General features: G+C 39.5%; 1 protein-coding gene across 1 annotated transcript in view; it reads right to left on the reverse strand.

Moving 5' to 3' along the window:
• Positions 1–4,472: 4,472 nt before the first annotated feature.
• Positions 4,473–21,193, reverse strand: part of cyr (cypher) — a 73,420-nt gene continuing 56,699 nt past the window's right edge. The window contains exons 2-10 of the mRNA XM_089245958.1: positions 15,084–15,141; positions 14,921–14,993; positions 14,196–14,377; positions 12,033–12,227; positions 10,336–10,462; positions 8,610–8,691; positions 7,672–7,834; positions 7,385–7,547; positions 4,473–6,036 (exon numbers count right to left, since the gene is read on the reverse strand). Of these exons, the coding sequence (XP_089102084.1) occupies positions 5,834–6,036; positions 7,385–7,547; positions 7,672–7,834; positions 8,610–8,691; positions 10,336–10,462; positions 12,033–12,227; positions 14,196–14,377; positions 14,921–14,993; positions 15,084–15,131 (1,236 nt within the window). The 5' untranslated portion in view covers positions 15,132–15,141 and the 3' untranslated portion in view covers positions 4,473–5,833. The remainder of the gene's footprint in view (positions 6,037–7,384; positions 7,548–7,671; positions 7,835–8,609; positions 8,692–10,335; positions 10,463–12,032; positions 12,228–14,195; positions 14,378–14,920; positions 14,994–15,083; positions 15,142–21,193) is intronic.

Consider the following 21,193-nt stretch of genomic DNA (forward strand, 5'->3'; position numbering starts at 1 on the left):
CGGAAACGGTTTTTGCCAATCTACAGAGGGTGGAGGGGATGATATAGAACTCACATATTGGCAAGCAGAGATACCGGAGACCACTTAGCTACTTCACCAAACTCCAACTCAGGTCATATCGCTATTTACTGCCATTAATGAGATGGTTTGGGAATGAAGGCGCTGTCTGTCGATGGTCTCGCCTCGAGTTCCTTAGGGAAAATATCTTATATTATATCGTCCCTCGGGTTCGCGAACAGCACCTCCTAGAGATAGGAGGCCTCTGCACTGTTTGCCATAAACGTCATTCAGAATACCTAACAAGTTTGCCACATCTTGAAACACGACATCCTATTTCGTTTCTTCTTATTTTTGGCGTAGAATCTTCATGATTGGCTCACAAACACCGTATAGTGATTGGATGTGAGGCATAGAAATCGCCAATTTTGAGCCCGATCATTTCTTTTCCTCACAACGATTATACTGGCACGAGCAGGGAATTTTTTTTTCCTGAATATTTCTGAGAGGGAAAATGGACTAATTGCGGACGTCCCGAGTAGCGTGGGGAGGCCTTCTATCTCTAGGAGGTGCTGGTTCGAACCCGGGACCGTGGCAGCAACCTTCACGGTGGTAGGCGAGCATCTTACCACCATGTCACTCGGGCTAAGGACCACTTAGCTGATTTGGCACATTTACAGTTCACATAAAAGACTCGCGGCACATTCCCAGATCATTGAATGGCCTGCGGGACATTTACAGATCATGCATGTGGTGGCCCGCGACACGTTTCAAAACCACTCAAGTGACCCGCGCTCATCGAAAGTTTGAGCACCCTTGGTATAGAGAGGCAGCACTGACATGTATAAGATATTTATTCTGTAACTATTTCTAACAATTGCCAGAGTAAATGACACACAATGCCTCAGAATAACCAAGCGGAATGGAAGGATTTGAATGAAGCAGTCACTCTTCTCTCTCAGAATATCACCAGCAATCCATTGTTCAAAGAGGAGCATATAATCATCCGCAAATAGCGGACAGAGGATGAAACGAGGTAAACACTTGCATAATGAAAAAAAAAAAAATCAATATTATAAATAATAATCAATTAATTTGATACACATCGATCCAGTGGTGGTCCAGTATTGCCATAAAAAACAACATAATGTATTCAAGTCTAACTTATAACGAGTTGACTTTGAGGTCAACGAAATCTCAGTGGCTATTTCAATATGAAAAGGGTGGTTAAGGTCATTCATATCATAACCCCCATTGAATGTAAACAGCGACAGTTTATATATAGACAGTTAGACCGTTTTATATTAATTATAATATTATGGAATTGTGTGTGTGTTTTTTCCAGTAGCTTTCCCCTTCGATGTGTTCAGGCTTTCACCGCTTTCGCTAGTTTGGCCTAGTATTGTAGATGCCCGGAGTTATATGAACCGGGCCATCTAAGCCAAGTAGACCGTGTATTTCTACTGGACAATAGAAAGGCCCAACGAAACTTAGATGTGGATGATCATCATCATCATCCCTTTCAGAATCATCATTGCGTGGCTATCCACATACGCCATCGGTTTCCAAGGCCATTCAATGCAAGAAGCATTCTTTTGATACCAGTCCCCCAACGGGTGATGGTGGATTTTTGTTTTTTCACTCGTATATGGTCACGTATAAAGAAGTATATATTGATTTCGGGATCGTTGAACACCAATCACAGACAAAAGGGCGAAAGTGATTTCGACACACTTCCACAGTCTTGCCCCTTTTACAACAGAAAAGGATGGTTTGTGTGTGTGTTATATATACGCGTGTATTGATACTTCTTGTTGTTGTTTTTCAGTCCATCCATAGAAGATGTTCATTGGCTTCTTTCGACTTCCTGGTGATGTCACGGGTTAAGTTCTGTGTTATAACTAGGCTATATACGAGGGGCTTTATTTTCCATGTGATTCTTAACTCGTGCTTTTTTTTTTATCGCTATAATTCAGGTTGAGGAGGAGATGAAGCCATAACACGCCCGTTAATTGAGATTAGCATTTGCCGTTATGGTGTTGTTAATTATACGTTTGTCATTCCGGTTGTGCAATGATTCCGTATTATAAAGCATTTCCTTATTGGGAAAAGTTTTCCTTATTGGGTACGAGCATTATTTGAAAAAAAAAAAAAAAACTGATAGCCCTGGATATGGTCAGAAAGATTGAATGCAAATGTTATGGCGTATCATATGGCGGGATATTCTATGACACCGTTTATGAGGAAATCGAATTTCTGTAACGATTTGTGTTTTTTGTATTCAATTCGAAATTGGATTCTGAATTTTATACAAATGGGCAGTCGAACAGTCGTGTTTAGGAAGTAGGTGAATCATGAATCATTTGGTTTTTTTCAGGTGAATCATACACCGACGCGTACCAAGTAGTCTTCATAGTGGCCTGCTCCGTGCATTGTACAGGTTTAACTCAGACCGGGATTAGGGGCCGTACAAGTGTTACGTAAGCAAATTTTTAGCCATTTTTAACCCCCCGCCTTGTCAGCAAAACTCTGCCCTCTCCCCCCTTGTCAGCAAAATTTCGTCATCAACTCTGCCCCTCTGAATCCTAACGCATATTGGTGGGATCAGAGACGTACACGGGGAGGGCCATAGGAGGGCTCTCACGCCCCCCCCTCCCACGATCAAAAAAAATTTTTTTTTTTTAAATTGAAATTTTGGAAGAAAATACTTTTATATATGTTATATTATAATCACAATTTCTGTTAATTTCAATGCCATTTGAAGGCTATGGACTCAAAATTTATTTTTAATACATGCATTGCGACCCATCCTTTAAGCCATATAATGATAAATCGCATAAAGGCCCTTGGCCCGCGGACCAAATATGGCTCTGGGGGTCATCTGATGCGGCCTAGGGTGGTTGATGACGTAAGCATTATCCAAACCCTCCTCCCCCTTGTCATCAAAAGTCAGCAAATCGGAAACCCCCTCCCCCCTCCATCGATGCTGACGTAATACTTGAATGGCCCCTTACACTATTAAAGTGTGATAAAGGATCTTTTACAAAACTTGGGGAAAAAAAAACTAATAAGCCTATTGGTTATATTCAGTCGAATGTAACCGATACGCTTATTGGTTACATTTTTCAAGTTTCATAAAAGAATTTTTCTGAAACCTTTATAGCGTAATTACGGCCTGAATTCGAATTTTAAGAATTTCCCTCGAGTTTCCTAGGCCGGTATTTCACTATAAAAGTTTAATAAAATTTCGTTTATAAAACTTGAAAAACGCAACCAATAGGCTGATCAGATAAGTTCAGTCGAACGTAACTCGAATGTGCTTATTGGTTAGATTTTTCAAGTTTTATAAAATAATTTTTATCAAACTTTTATAGCGTAATACCAGCCTTATTCAACTTAATATTAAAATTATCTGTTTAGTCCAATCTTTCCCCTAATGCTTTGGGTAATTTGAAATTTCGTTCAGATAAGGCCATTCGCGAAATGTCTATTTTTTCATGATTTCTGGCTAAAATTTGGTCACCTTTTTCTTTATTCCGTGGTTTACTGATCTTTTTCCACAGTATAACATGTGGCCAATATCAAAAATTACAAACAACATCCAAAATTTTCTTGTTGTGGCTCTGTGGGGGGAACCAAAATATTATTCGCTCACTTGGAAAATGCTTATAACCGGCATTGAGGCCATCGCATAGTCAAATGACTACTTACATGGGGGTAAAAGCAGGGGTTTTTAACCTATCGGTCGTGACCTAAAATTTGAGTGGCTGGGGATTCCGACATGAGTCATACAAATCCACTTACAGACGGATTCCTGAGCTACGGGTCGCTGGGCCTTCGAGATGAGTCATACAAATCCACTTAGAGATAGGGATTCCTGAGCTATGGGTGACGACCCCCCGATTCTCACGGGTTTACGAAATGTGTAGTACAAATATACTTACAAACGCGAACCCTTGAGATGTTTCTAAATGGGTCGTGTCATTAACAGACAGGAGATCTTGAGTCATGGATCACGACCCAAACTTGATTCCTAGGACGTTCCAAGATGGGTCAGACAAATCCACTTACAGCTAAAGATTCTCGAGCTATTATTCGCTAATAATAGCTGATTCGCAGGCGTTTCTGAAATGGGTCGTACAAATCCCATTACAGCCAGGGATTCTTGAGCTATGAGTCACGACTTAAACTTGATTCGCTGCGGCATCGTAGATGAGTCGTACAAATCCCCTTATAATCTTGTTATAAATGCAGTTAATTCGTCACTAGATATTCACTAGTTTCGGAAAACAGTCCCATGGGTCGCGAAGATTTTGGGTCACGATTGAAAAACGTCAAGGACCACTGGGTTAGAGGAAACTATTTTCTGACGGGATAAAAAGAAATTTGAAAAGCATTGGAGAAAGTGTGTGGAGCTTGACACGACTCTTGAGACTAAAAAGTTGAGCAACGGAACACAGTCAATGCACATCACACATGTGTAAATTTTCCATTTATTACAAAAAACAGCATAAAAAATACGGCTCTTCCCTAAATAAAATAAATAAATAAATAGAACACAATACAAACACACAATACACTGCTTGCCATATTCAAGGGCAAATACGAATACACGTCCAAAGACAATGACGGGCAATGAACGGGTGTTTGAGCCCATGGGTAAACGCTTTTGAAGTTTGTCATATTGCATGAATAGGAAGAATCGAGTTTGTTCGTCAGAGCTTATATAGTGTATTTTAGTGCAAATTATAATCTACTTCAAACAAGGGATAAAACAGAGGTAGAGCCAACTCCTATCCACAAGCCGTGCCACAATCAAAATTATTTCCGATTTCGCGTGTCACTACAAAAAATTCTAATATGCAGACCATGCATCCCGTTTTTTACGGGACATGAGAGCATTCTCTAAGTTCCTACAAAATACAGCTGCTCTTCTGTTCTCTTTATTTTTGTAAAAATATTTAGTTTGTCACTCTTGAGTCCTAAATTGTTTTGATTTTTGAGTCATAAATTCGATTATCACAATGCAGGTTGTGTATGTATATCGGTAGAAGCTCATTTCACCCTCATCACGTTGGGCATAGACACCGGAACCTGAGAACTCATGGTGCTTGGGGCCTCCCCACTCCCCCAATAAACTTTGTAAGAGTGTTTAGCCCCCCCCCCCAAAGAATTTATAGATTTACAATGTAATTGTATTATACAATGCATGTCTCCCATGCGGACGATCCTGAATCTCGTAGACATGAGACGGGACGTCCAGCTACTATGCCCAAAGATGGGCCTATCAGAAACGCATTGAATCGAAAGTCATCGCATAATTATTATTTTTAAGAGTGCCTACCATGCTAAACATAATTTTGGCAGCCTAACAGCCTAAAAGACCATCATTCATAAGGAAATTATAGTTTAAAAGTTGGGGGAATTTCTTTGATCGGAAAATAGAATTTGTTTTAATTTTTGAAAAGCGTTCGCGTTCCACTCATGATACCACAACGTACCACGGGTTGGCCACCCCCTGGGATATGGAAACAATATTAGACTTCGTTATTTATCAATATTTGGGGAGAACGCCATTCATTATCCCACTCAGCGCTTGAAAACTTATCGTACGCATAGTTACTTCGGGTGCAGATTAGTTAATTTTTCGACTTAACGGATTACATGTGTTGACGTTCTCACCGACGGCTCTGATTTTGACGGTGAACTTGCTAGCTTTGTGAATAGGCGGTGGCCTGTAAGTCTTCATGTACTGGTGATTATCGACGACTTCCTCCGCTTTCCGCGCCGACATTTCCTTGCGTTTATCCGCAGCCTTGGACAGCCCGGCGGTTTGTCAAGAGAATTCGCGCACGGGCCCGTACGGGAAGCCTTGTCTCGACATCAGACGCCGCCTCAGTTCTCGGGCCCGCACGCACATACATATGGTGACTACCAGGGAAATGAGCAGTACACCCAGCAGCACTCCTATGATTGCGACCATACGGGTAGAATTCAAGCAGAACATGTCTTCTTGTTTGCTCGAACCATCCATTGCAGCTGTTGTGGAAGACAAAAGGAAAAACAATATCTTACATACAACACAAAACTTTTTTAACAACGCATTTTTGACAAAAAAAAGTTTTCCCAACAATTGTATTACCTACAAAAAAAAATGTTTTTATAACAATGCATCACTAAAAACAAAGGTTTTTATGCATCACCCTTTACAAACATTTTTTAACGATGATGCATCACCCTTTACAAACATTTTTTAACGATGATGCATCACCCTTTACAAACATTTTTTAACGATGATGCATCACCTACAGTAAAGTCTTTTACAACAATGCATCACCTACTGGAAAGCTTTTTATAACAATGCATCACATACAACGATTTTTTTTAAATACGTGTATCCCCCTATGACGAAGGTTTTTATAACGACGTATAAGCTTCAACAATGGATTTTGTAACAATTTGCTACATGCAACAAGGTTTTTCCAACAATTTGCTACATGCAACAAGGTTTTTCCAACAATGTATCACCTACAGTAGCGAATTTTATAACCATGTGTAACCTACAAAAAGTTTTAATATGTCATCTACAATAAAGGTTTTATGACTAATTATGTATTACCTACAACAAGGATTTTATAACAATGTGTCGCCAAAAGCAAAGGTTCTTATAACCAGTATATCTTATACGATAAGAGTTCTTTTTAACAATGCATCATCCATACAAAAAGTTTTGTATCTTTTAAACAAGTAGAGGCGAGATAATAGAGAGACATCATTTAGAGAGCGATACTACATTTTTATTCTCCATAACATCAACCATAATAACTCTCTCGTTGCCATACAAGTAACTTTAAACTCTCCGAGATATGTACGGCTTTTACCTCAAATAGACTTAGCACTTCAAATTACGTAACACCTAATAATGTATCACCAAAACAAGGATTTTGCGACAATGCATCACCACTAAACAAAGGTTTTCATAAGGTTTTTATAAGGTATTTATAACATGCATCACACATGACAAAGCTTTTATAACAATGTATCACACACGACAAAAGCTTTTATAACAATGCATCACACACGACAAAAGCGTTTATAGCAATGCATCACACACGACAAAAGCGTTTATAACAATGCATCACACACACGACAAAAGCTTTTATAACAATGTATCACACACGACAAAAGCTTTCATAACAATGTATCACACACGACAAAAGCTTTCATAACAATGTATCACACACGAAAAAAGCTTTTATAACAATGCATCATCTTCAACAAAGGTTTTTATAAGAATTTACTGCATAAAACAAAGGTTTTTTTTTATAAAACAATGTGTCACCTACGACGAAGGTTTTTATAACAATGTTCGCAGCAATGTACTCACCTGCATTCTGAAAAGTAGACTTGTGCCCTCCCGACTCGTCGAACGGACTCTTGACGCTGACGGAATTGAAGACGTCCAACTGCCGTAAGATGTTGCCACTGACGCTGTAGAACTCCCTGGACATCCTTCTCCGGGATCCCCATTTCGTGGATGGGCAAGGTTGCTGCACCAGAGAGAGAGAGAGAGAGAGAGTAAAACGGTGTTGATGTGTGATCAGTAACATATTTATCATTCACAAACGTCACGTTTTTAAATATCAAGAATCGAATGCTCTCGAAATCACGAACCAGGGGACACGTGTTGTTACATATCAGGACCCGGCACTGCAGGTGGAGGTTGTCCCTCTCCGGGAACTTGAACGCTTGAAACGATGCGAAAGCCATCTTCAACCCGGTTTTCGGATCGAGCATTTCTTGCAGATGGGGCATAATTTCCGGATCAACGGAACAGCTGAATGAGAAACAAACGTGCATTTCAGCAAACAGAATGGATGTTGTGACCATTTAGTTAAACAATTTCAAAATTGGCGCACGAAAAAAAAAACACTGCCAACAAAATGCCAACAAATGCCAAAAAAAAAACAAACTTCCACGTTACTAAGTGCAATATTCGCTAAGGTATTTTTGAATTTAAAATCACAGAGAAAAAAGTCAAGGAGAACTGCATTTACTAACGGAAAAGCTAATTTTGCGGTTCTTTCCCGCATTGTCAGCGAGTTTTGAATTCAAATATCTGAGCGAATTAGAAACTCGTTGTTTTTTATGCCTCAGGAGAGACAATACAACAACTTTCTTATTGGTAATTTTAGGATATAGGTTGTCGCTATAAAACTTGACTTTTTATTTCATTTTAATATAACTACACAAGCCAATTTTTGCAAACTTTTTGTTCCATTGCGCTCCCCGTATTCAAAAATCTTTTGTTCTCATCGCCCCCCCGATTTAAGAGCCAATCTCCATAGGATCATACCAAACCCAAAGCTTCTACCGCCCCCGGACCCGTCCATCACCTCCGTGGGGAGGGGGGGGGGTGATATCGCCCACTTTGAGAAACACTGATACAAGCCCTCACAATATGAATGATGTATCTGAGGGTCTACGCGTTATTTTGATACTTTTTCTAATTGGAAGTACATATGCCTCTTTAAGATCAACGGTTCACCAGTAATTTATGGTCAAGGGATTTGAGTAATCATCCTGTATATTGGACATTTTGTGTGACTTACCCGTTAGAGTCAGTGAGTTCTTGTTGCGCCTCGTTCGTGCCATCACTGGCAACGCATTTAGTCACTTTCGCCACAACGCCTCCTACGTTGAAGAAACATAGAAAAATGTCAGTGGAGTATTTTTTTAGATCATATCTATACAGATTGGGGGTAATAAGCAAAGAAAAATGTCCGTGCCTGGGTCATTGAACGGATGTTCCTATGATCTGGATATTTGCAAATTTTATGAGCACTGAGCCCGAAAAATTGCCCCCACACAGACTTTTCTTAATTCAAGTTTTTGTCTCATTTAAGGTTCATACAATTTTATGTGTCACAACAGAGCTTTCACGATCAAATTTTCTTCACAAGGGGGGTGTTTCATAATGTTAAACCTGGTTTATTGGAATCGTGCGCATGGATTATTGTTAGTCCCTGCACAAGGGTGGGGCTGATAGGGCTCTAGTTCAGGGCCCTGGGCAATTTCCATTATTTTTTGTTTTTTCTCATGCTATAAACTCACTATAGAACTATAGAAGGGCCCGTGGAAAATCTGCATTAGGGGCCTACCAAAGATCTCAGCTTTGGGGGGGGGGGGAGGTGATCCACATTCATCCCCCCCCCAAAAAAAAAAGGGTAGGGCTGACAGGATTCAAGACAACCGAGCTTCCGGGACGATTATTATTATTTACGATTTATTCACACTATAAATTTACTATAAAGGGGGTAGTCTGTGTGGGGCACTGCCAAAGATGACAGCCTTGGGGGCCGAGAACGATTTTTATCATTTTATGTTTCACAAATTCTCTCTGAAGTGGCCAGTGAAAAATCCGTTTGGGAGGCACATAGCTTCTCCATACTACATCAGAGGCCCCCCAGGTTAAAATGTTTCTTGGGGCCCTTCTGCAGTGAAATAATAGTGTGAATAAACAAAAATTGCAAGAATAGTCTCTGGCATCCGTGCTGGAGCCCTGCCAGCCCTCTCCTTGGGGAGGGGCATAAGAGGCCCCACTACCAAAGATTACAGCCTAAGGACCCTGCTGCAGGATGGTGGGGGCATGACATTAACATTCTGTTAATCAGCCAGTTAATTAACAGGAATGTTTTAACAGCATCTTTGGTCTTCGGGTAAAGAATAAAGCCGGACTCCCCGGGCCCCACCAAAGATCACAGTCTTGGGGGCTCTACTACCGGATGTGGGGACAATGCTATTATGACACATGCTTTTTGCCGATTCACTGAATTTTGTTAGGGCAGAACTTGCTTTGAATTTGCACCAATAGAGGTCAGCTACCATTACTGTGAGTCTTCGAAATAACCTTGGCACATTTCGGAAATTTTCAGAGTTACATACGCATATGCATACGAGATATAACATAACTGTTTCTTAACATTTTTTAACCCACGGTCTTCTTGGACCATACTTTCTTCTCAGCCCCCCCTCTCCTCGCCCCATCCACGAGTGAAACCCTTTCTACTTATTGAATCAGCGAATTCTTGTGAACAAAAATTTTATAAATAAGCTCGATCTTCGTACCCCTGGGCTGGAGGTCCAACGAGCTTCTTTTTTTGTGTGCGAGTTCTGTGTTTCCCTCGAAATCATGGGGGGGGGGGGGTGTTTCGATGCAAAGTGATGCTCTGTCCAAGGCCTAACTGTAGAACCTCAGGACCGAAAGGAGGCCACAGAGACCCCCTGGTAGAGAAACACTGGTCCAAAAGATATTACAAAAGTGATTTCCAACATTACCAGCGTGTCTTACTTTCACCATCATCGTCAGTTCTTCTCCAACGTCGATATGCTTGTGTATAGGTTGAACCATCGGCATCTTGCCACGAAGAATTTCCATCCAGGTGTCGACTGTCAACGGTGACATCTGGTGAATAACAAAAATCTTATACATGAATGTGAAAGTATGTATTTATGTTCTTTTATACAAATCTACAATTTTTGACCGATCGTCGCCAAATTTGGCATATATACCTAGCAGGACCGGGAATGAACTATAGGCTACTTTAAAAGTTCATCAGAGCTGAGCGAATGCCCGAAATGGGCGAAAAAACGTCGGGCAACAATGGTTCCCCAGTCCCAACAGTCACCTTCGGAATGTTTACTTTGGTTACCGTGGTCCCCTAACAATGCGTTTCAGACATGCACATGCCTTTACAATGGTTTGTCACTTCTTTGGTGCTGCCAGTATTATGTATAATATTACCATAATGGTTTGTCACTCTTTCAATCTTCCCAGTAATTCAAGAAAACCCGGTATAAGCGCAGGGTATTTCCGATAGTAATATATAAAAGTCAGTGGATGAGGAACAAGGAACTGTGATTCAAATGTGCTCTGGCGGGTTCTTTAGAACAGTGTTCTTCCACCGCTGGTCCGTAAAACACTTCGCCAAATTCGTCAAGTAACTATATGATTAGGAATCCCGATATTTTTGTATAGAAGATAAATGCGCATAGAATGTTGCTTGAAATAGAGGAGCTTTGAATGCTGGAACACCTGCTGCCACCTATCAAATAAAAACAAAACCTATTTGTTGTAAATTCTTCAAATGAAATCTACTGTTGGTTTTTCACCGGTTGCAGCTTGAAAATGAACAATATGTCACTGATGCCATATATTGTTTGTTATCATACAACATATCGATGCGAATCTTACGCGCCATTAATATCGGTTACTACTTGGTTTAGCCGAAAAATTATTTTGAGGTAAACTTAAAAAAAAGAAAACATAGTAAACCGGTATTATATGGAGCATAAAATTTACAGAATATGTAGCATGAAAATAAAATATATATGTGGTATCATAACATTTTTACTTATTTGTACGCTGCACACCGCTATAAAACATACAACCAATTTCAATTTGAGAATCACAACAATTAGTTTTTTTATTTGATAGGTGGCAGCAGGGGTTCTAGCAATTTTTTTTTTTTTTTTTGCTATGAGTTGAAAATGTTTGTAGTGACTGGTATTATGACTCGTAAAATTTACATCATGGAAATAATTTTTTTTTACTATCATACAACATACATTTCATGACTGCCCTCTGACTTAAAATCAACACACAGTTTCACTTGAAGAATAATAACAATCAGTTTGTTTTTATTTGATAGGTGGCAGCAGGTGCTCCAGCGCAATTACTTTTTTTTGTGTGTCAAAAATGTAAAACATAGCAACCGGTCTTATGACTCGTAAAATTTACACTGGTGTTAATCATGAAAATGAAAAAAATACATGATATCATACCAAACACTATTCATTTTTCATGCCGCACACCGGTTTAAAACATGCAACCAATTTTTATTGAAGAATCATAACAATCAGTTTGTTTTTATTTGACAGGTGGCAGCAGGAGTCCTGGCGCTATTTTTAAATTATTAATTCAATCTCACCGGTCTACAAGTAGAGTAAGGTTGCAAAGGTTTGTATTTACTCACGGCCGTCGTAGTGAAAGGGTCAGTTGTGGATCTCGTCGATCTATCCGTATTTGAGATTGGACCACCTATTCTTCCGCTCATGGCAAGTTCTTCTTCCGATGGGGAGCATTCCACGAGTATCAGATTATCCGTTGCCTGTTGCAAGTTCTTGTCGTGCTGGACGTACACGTATACTTCATACTTCCACATTCCGCCCTGCGAACAGAAGAAATCATATTGGTATAGTGCATATTACCAATTACTGCGGCAGCATCCTCATTGTGCTGTGGTAATAGAGCTCTGGCTTCATAAGATAAAGTTCCGTACGAGCGCTGTGTTCGACCGTCTGGCGCTGATGCGTTTTACGCACGATCATGCACGTGCAAAATAACCGTTCGTAAGCCTATTTTGTTTGTATTATATTAACCTATGCAGTACATATACGTAGTACCAAATTTCATTGAAATCTATCCAGACGTTCTGGAGATAATCTCGGCCAAAAGTGAAAAGTCTCTTAATTTTGAACATCGGTGTAGTTTCTGAACCAAGGCTTCTCAACTTTTTTAAGAGTGCGGGTCACTTCACTGGTTTAAAAACGTGTCGCGGGCCACTTAAGTGGTCTGTAATGTGCCGCGGGCTTCGTAAGTGACTTTTAAATGTGTCAGGGGTCACTTATGTGATCTGGGAATGTGCCCAGGGACATCTAAGTTGTCTGGACATGCACCGCAGACTACTCGATTGAAGTGAGAATGTACTGTGGAACATTTAATTGATGTAGAACTGCAATGAGGGTCACTTAAGGGATTTGTGAATACGCCGCGTGTCACTTAGGGGTCATTCAATTATTACGTCAGCATCGAGGAGGAGGTTTCGGATTTTGATGACCGGGGGGGGGGGAGTTTGAAGGTTGCTTACGTCATCAACCACCCCTTTTTGAAGATATGAAATATTCCAAGCTGCTGACGAAATTTTGCTGACGGGATGGTGGCGGGGGGGCGGGCGGTCAGTGTTTTGCTGACTTTTGCTGACAAGGGGGGGGGGGGGGTCAAAAATGGCTGAAAATCTGCTTATGTAATACTTGAATGGCCCCTAATATATTACTCATTCATATTTATTTAGAAGAATGTGCATACTACCACAAAGGGTGTAAAAAGCCATAAAAACAATCGTTCGGCGTATCGGTGATTCTCCCATAGGAGATTCTTCCGCGATCGATGTATCAACGCGGAAGGACAGGGTGGGAGGGAGGAGTTTTCACTACTGTGGTCCCGCGGGTCACCAGTTTTTTTCCCTGTGGTCCGATTATTAAATCAGTGGTCTCGGATCAGCGGACCGCCAATGATTTCGAACGCCAATGATGATTTAGGAATATAATTTCATGGCATCTAATCAATTTCACCAAATAAATAAAAATATATATTTATTAAAAATAATATAAATGTATACGGGGGGGGGGGTCAGTGTTTTGCTGACTTTTGCTGATGGGGGGGGGGTCAAAAATGGCTGAAAATCTGCTTACGCCATACTTGAATGGCCCCTTAAGTGATTTGGGAATGTGCGAAGGGACAGGGCCGCAACTGGGGGGTGGGGGAGCAGGAGGGTCTCTTGTCCCGGTTGCTTTACCCGAGGGAGCGCAAATTTCGTACTTCAACATTACAAGGGGCTATCAAAATGCGCGCTTGCCCCGGGTGACCAAGCATCTAGTTGCGGCCCTGCGAAGGGGTGATTTAGTGGTCTGAAAGTTTGCCGCGGAGGGATTTGGAACAGTGTCCCCAAGTTCAGAGTTATTATTATTATATATATTTTATTATACTTGAGTTATCTGCAAATGTGTTGTTGGCCATTTAAGTGAGCTGGGAATGTGCTGCGGGTCACTAAAATGATCTGGGAATGTGCCACTTGGTTAATTTTTACAAAATTAGGTTTGTGGTCACGGGCCATATCAGATTGCTTCGAGGGGCCACATTTGGCCAACGGGTCATAGGTCGAGCACCTATCTTCTAAACTTTGGAGCAATCCTGTAGACACGCTCCAGCTAGTGCTTTAGCCTTGGTTGCGTGGACCAGTATTTAGGAGCGGGACCTCTTACATCCCACTCTCCTGAATTTTACGAGCTAGTGGGCAACTACTGATCTATACCTAAGTAAAGAGAGAAGCCCGCTCTTGAAACCTTGTATAATGTACCTTTTTTTCGACGACTTTAGCACCACATTCATTGACTGGAATCGTGAGGCTGATTTCTCTGGATCCATTGCCGTAAGTACCACACTGGTCCGGATAGCCCCGGCTGTAGAGCTTGCCGTAGAACGGATCACGTAGGAGCAGGATAGCCTTCAGCGCATCGCGGCTGCACCCGGTATGAACAGCTGTAAACATATGATACGGAAATCATGTGAGATGAATGTGATAAATCTGGTTATTATGTATAATCGCCGGGCGTTTCGGTAAGTTTGATAAATTTCCCTAAATTTTATCACTCTCACCGCGGTGATTATGCATAGTACCCAAGCATCATTGGTAAATTTAATAAGTACTAAAAATAATTATCACTTTTCCGGGCGATTATGCATAATACCCAAGCGTCGCGTGGTTGCTAAACATGTAAATCTCATTTGGAATTAATTTTCATATTTATCAAATTCACCAATTACACTAGGATATTATGCATAATCACCGATAAAGGCCGTAAATTTTAAGTATTTATCAAATTTATCAACGACGATTGGTTTTATTATGCATATTCGATGGCAAAAGTGACATAAATTTATCAAACTTACCAAGACGATTGGTAAGTATGCATAATAGGCGGTTAATTATGTATAATATATAACCGATTTATACCATTTACCGTAACAAATACATGTGCGTTCATCTATCCAATTATCATGAGAACTAGTTCTAACACTCACATATAATTTTATTCAGTGAATTCCGATGACCATCAGTCGTGAGTTGAGGTGGATTCGAGCTGGTCTCGGATGCCTGTCAAGACATAGTTCGTATCAAAAATTATCACTGAAATTATCATTGAAATCAATTCATAATTTCCGCTACGATTAATTAATTACTCACCAAACTAGGCACAATAAATGCAATTGCAACGAGGAAGTAGAGGTTCATGTTCCGATACCTGATCGAAAGAAACAATGAAAAACCATTAATATGATGACGTAGATGATTATTTACAGATGAATTCAATTGAAAAAAAAAATAATGCGGGTGCTGCCATCTATTCTTCAAACTAGCAATTAATGGACGTTTCGTATTTTCGGAATGTCACGAATCTGCCGTCACTGTTACGAAATTCGATTAAATTGATCAAGGGTGCTGGATGCTAACATACCGAGCCGAACTACGGTCGAATCCCGTCATAACGAACTCCAAGAGACCGGAAAAATCGCTTCGTTATAAGCGAAATTTCGTCATAAAGGAATTCCAGGTCTTTGCATTGTTTCTGTATAAACTTATCTGGGGGATTACAAAAGTGTTCGTTAAAACGAGATTTTTTCGCTGTAACAGCATTCGTTAAAACGGGATTCGACTATATATACCGCCGGGGAACCAAGCCGCAGTCTTCTTGTATTTTAACGTAATTATAGCCAATACACCTCTTTCAGTAATGATGTCCCGTTTTTCACGTGTTTTCACCGGTGCCTACTTATATCTTTATTCTTTATTGAAATCATTTTAAACTCATGAGTTACATTATGATAATTACAATTTTAAATATTTACCGCTGAATATTCATCTCACATAATCATCACACACACACACACACACCTACACTTTACCATTTTGTTTCGGGGAATTCATTTTAATCTACTGCAATTTGCAGTAATGCTGCATTTCCCACTCCCCATTGGAGATTTTTCATTTTTCAGTGATTTTAGCAATGGTAGGCACAACTTTGCTTACGTTTGGCGTAGTTTTTAACAATGTATGTGTGTATTTTCCCCGCATTCGGAAGATCTGTATTTCCATCGAGGAAATATGGCCAGCTCATGATTATCCCAACTTCTCGGATTTGTATGGATTAATTGCGGCCAACTCAGTTATAAATGTATGAGTATAGTGACCAGATTTCAATGAAAAATAACCGGGACATATCTACCACACATCGCCACCTTTGGGAAGGGGGAACCGTCACCTTTGCCACTTCCTGGGGCAGAAATTGGATTTCATTATTATCAAATGAATTGAAATGATCTGCTTTGGCTTTCTGCACATGTTTCTTTGTCTGCGTTTAGCGCCGGCGTTTATAGTGCTGCAGGTACCGTTCCAATTATGCATTTTTTTTACTGCGCCGATGTCTTTAGCAAGATATACAAGTGAGTGTATTCATTTGCTCCTTCCACAATTTTGTTGCTGTAACCGTAACCACGAGAGCTAGGTTTTTGTTCCTTTGCACGCTCCGAAATACCTATATCTCGGATTTCATTCTGCTGCTAGGGGCTCGTGTACCGGCAAATTCCTTTTACGACCACCGTGTATACTAGTTTCGTTCCCGAGAGCAGCAGGAATACCGCATACCTGGCCCGCGGACTGAAAAGGTTGTGCACCCCAAAATCTATATAAAAAATATCTATAAAAAAAAACACCAATATATTTCGAAACATGAAATTTCAAACAATGAAAAATGACACTAAACCAATAAACACTCTCTCTCTATAAAAAAAACCCACAACAACGACTGCAATAGGAAACTCTTTATGAAATCGAAACTGGAATCCGTAAAGAAAATTAAAAAAAGGATAACGTCCTCCTTACGAGTGCCTTTCACAATGTACTTTCGCTTGGTCCAGCCCTGCTGCATCATAAAACAAAATGGTGGACGACGTTCATCAGACCGAAACTCTCTTAATGAACCGGCCAATGCTCATATCTTAAAAGAAAAGCACGTCCTTTTTTTTTGTAGAATTTAGACAAAAAAAGAAATGCCCATTCAATTTCCAGAGAGTAAAAAACAAAAAAATCGTGTTATAAGGTGAGAAATAATAGGCGTTATAGCGAAATCTCTTCTCGCACAACGGGAAGATGATTTTTATATACGATATATAAACCTCTCTCTTTTTCTTTCTTATGTTACATCATCTTAAAGGAAATGATAACCTGGTTATAGGTTATCACATAAAGATAAAGGGTTGAAGAACTCCGTTGAAATTAAATAGTGAAAAGTGATAACACGGTTTGGAAGATTGGAAGGAAAGGGAGGCCATTCAATTTGGAATTTGATCGCAAATTATAGTTTGGCGACAGATATACGCAACGTCATTTCCGCACAATTGTAATTTGGGGACATTTACGCACAACCAAGTTCTTTCTTAAATCTCTTCTTTTTTCTTTCTTTCTATCCCCCCCCCCCACTTTCTTTCATTCCCTTCCTTAAGGAGACCTTTTTTTTACGTGGTAACAAACTATACTCTATTTAGAAATATCATTGAAAATACTATTTAAACACTGATTAGTTTCAAATTTTTTACACGTATTTCTGATTGTATGTGCTATCCTATGCCAATATCAAGAGTTCTGCATTTCTGTGATACTTAATTTTTTGAAAATTATAAAAAAAAAAAATTGCATTAAAAAGAGTTTGCGCGCAGAGAAATGTAGAACTCTTGACACTGGCGTAGGATAGCGCATACAATCAGAAATATTTCTAAAAAAATTTTAAATTAATCAATGGTTAAATAGTATTTCAATGATACATCTGCTAGAGCATAGTTTTTCACCATGTTAAAAGGTATGAGACCCCTTAAGTGGATAGGAGTTGTATAGGTGATAGTGATAGGAACCGAGAGACACCCAGGCTCTGTCACACTCGGTGATATAAGCACATTGTCCCAGGGGACTCGGGTGCCTCCGGGGAACCTAACCATTTATTGAGCTTGAGAAAGATATATTACATACATGGGCAGGTGCCATTACGCACCTCGCCAGTAAACAAGTATAAAATTTACGATCGAAAAAATGGTAATTCATGTAAATAAATCACAATTATAAATCACAGGTTATAAATCACGCAATCATCATAATAATCGTCATAATCGAGAATAGTTCTTGATAAAATTTGATTTGATTCTCCTCAGGGATTTTCATTGAATCAGTAACTATCACATCAATGAAAGCTGTCAATCTGCTGCTGGGTTGATCTAATCGCCGCAACGTGTGGTTTGATTTGATCTAAAGACATTCGTCAGTAATTGCTGCTTGTATCCAGCTTTTCGATAAGCCCGCGTGAATCAAACCATTCTCGACTATTCAGGCTCCTCTTCGCTAAACAGATGTATGAGATCACTGTCTGGGTGTAGTTGACGTCGTATTCTAGTGGATCTCCTAACTGGCATAGGTGGCTCTCTATCTGGTTCTGGCTCTGGGACTGTAGCTTTGATATCCTCAGGGTGCTACTCTAGAAAGCGGACCAGTTTACGTATTTTACTTTTCGAATCTTCCCGCTTCAGGATGCACTCAAGCCAAGGTATTCGCAGATGTTCAGCTGGCTCTCTGAAGTCTTGGAGCACAGAGTTGCGTAGTGAAGAGGCGTGCCTATGGCCGAACATGCACATTTATCACTGGGGATTGATTTGAACCTATGAAGGTTATCCGGAAACGGACCATGGCTCGTTACGAACATTATCATCTCACGTGACCATTTATGGTCCCGAGGCATTACATGTCGCAGGATGCTATAAGTTGATCGACCGGGCTCCGTGTTGTCATCCCACCTCTGTTGCCATTTATTCATTAGATCCTTCCATAGAATTGCTTTGGCGTGTTCAGCAGATCACCAGTAATGATTCCGACTTCGGTAGCTTCCTTCGCCGCGGTATCCACCAATTCATTGGTGCTGTATTCACATAATATTGCAACTATTTCTTTATCACTAGAATGTCGAATGTTTCCCCTCCAAACCATTTTTTACCCGTAAATGTTACGAAAAAAGGGGGTAAATCATTCATAAAATGCACTTCGAACTTGGATATCTGACCATTCCTTGGAGTTTTATGAATTTTTAAAGTTTGGAAAAAAAATACAAATTTCAAAATCTGAATTCAAAAATTTTTAAAAATACTTCCCATCGTTCAATCGCAAAATTGATTCATTTTATCATCACATGTCGAGTATAAACATTTCTGCAAAATTTCAGAATTTCCAATGTAGTCAGTTTCTTTAATCTTACGGGTGAGCTCAAAATGTGCACAGTGAGAAAATCGCGTTCAAAGTGTTTTTTCTTGTATACGTTTACACTACAATTCACACACACATTCTTTCTTTCTTTTATTATGAAAGAACAAATTAACCGATTGACACGAAATTTTTAGTATTTCATTCGCAATTAAATGAAATATTTTCTGAAGTCATTTTTGAAAAATCGACGTCAAGGGTCACGACACCCCCTTAAAAATTCAATTCGATTCAATTCGTGATTCTCATTCATGATTTCAAATTCAATTTCGATTCATGGTTTTAATTTAGTCAAAGCTTACGTAATTTATTTTCTAGACGAAGTATATTCAATTTTTCTTTTCCATTTCGTATTTAATTTTCACTTAAAAGTGTGTTTAGTTGAACAACTTTTTTAAATCGATCAGTTCTCGTTAATATGCCTGTTGATTTGTTGAGATATGTACGTTGAAGATTTCATTGGCTATATTACCTTCACCTGTTAGAAATCTAGCCAAGAGGTAGACTATTTGAAAAAAGTTTTTTTTCTTCATATTTTCCGTTGTGTTATACTTGGATCATTATTTTCATATTTAATAACTCTTCAAAGCACTTTTTAACATTATCTATTTTGCAGAATTCGTCATAATCGCATAATATTTCTTTTCTTACTATTGATTTTGCTGATCAACTCCATCGTATAGAGTAGCATTTTGGTGAAGTGTACATGTGTGGCTGATCTTGGTATTGTATCCATAATAATAACCTCAGCTAGCACACTTTGTTTTTCTTTTGCTTCTTGTGTGCATCTCTTAGTCTTTTATTTTTCCTTTTATTTAGTTATTGCAGTTCGTAACATTTTGGCGAATTGTACATAAGTGATTTCGTGTTAAATCCATTTTATTACATGCACATTTATCACATAATATTTCTTTTTTACCACTGGTTTCATGTCATTTGCCCAATCTCTCATACTGTCAAAAATGATTGTTCATGCCATAAGGTGTTGAAGCGTGTAAGTTGGTAATCGATGTTGATGGCTCTGCCTGCACGAATGGTGCACTGTGTTGTTCATTCCTTGCCATGTTTAATTACACATATAATATGTGCCTACTTTTTTTTTAAATTTACTTTTTCTTAAAATTTTTCTGAAATTCCATCCTTATCGTTTTTTTTTTTGCGTCACAATTTGTAAGTTCATCTTACGTGGTGTTTCGTCCCCCTCCCCTTCCCCTGCAGATCATTTGCGTGACTTAATTTGCTAATTGAGAACTCGTGGTGATATAGGGATTGAGCTTCAGGCAAAAAGATCTGAAATAATAATCTGATGGTGGCATTTACCGAACCCCGTATGTTGTTTTTTCTTTCTATTAACTGCAAGCACTTCACATCTACACAAACACGCACACACAACCTTGTCTATACTTGTATAATTTCATTACCAATAATCATTTGCACACAATTAAAGTTCATCACCAATATATTTCCCGGCGTACAGTACCATAGTAAAGAGTTTAGGTATCGCTCCTGGGGGGGGGGGGGGCTATAAGGAGACAGGACCGAAACTAGAGGGGGCGTGGGGTAGGCAACTGCCCCAGGCTGAAAAATTTAGGGGGAGTGGCAATTTTCAGGTGAACACACAGAACACCGTTATAAAATTGTCTAATTCGGAATTGGTGGGGGGGGGGAACAAAATCATGTTTACCTCGAGCGGCGAGAAATACAAAAATACAAAAATCCTAGTTACGACCCTATGAGGAGCTATATCTTTAAGGTATGACTGCCTTAGGCAACGTTACATACGTTTCATGAGCACGAACATCACCTTCCCTCCTAAATATAGAGGATGATGGGAGGATTTCAACCTGTGGTACGCGAAACTCTCTGGGAGATACAGCTGGTCTTGAAAGATATGGTTTGTTTATCAAGTTAAACTTTGTTCAAAAATATCGCTCTTCTACCGAAACATTTGTAAACCAAAGTTTTAACACTTTATTTACCAGATAATGAAAATAGAATAC

Source organism: Pholcus phalangioides, unplaced genomic scaffold, assembly GCF_987345545.1.
Source record: "Pholcus phalangioides strain wild (caught in Gottingen) unplaced genomic scaffold, Ppha-v1.0 ptg000016l_1, whole genome shotgun sequence".
Classification (NCBI taxonomy): Eukaryota; Metazoa; Arthropoda; class Arachnida; order Araneae; family Pholcidae; genus Pholcus; species Pholcus phalangioides.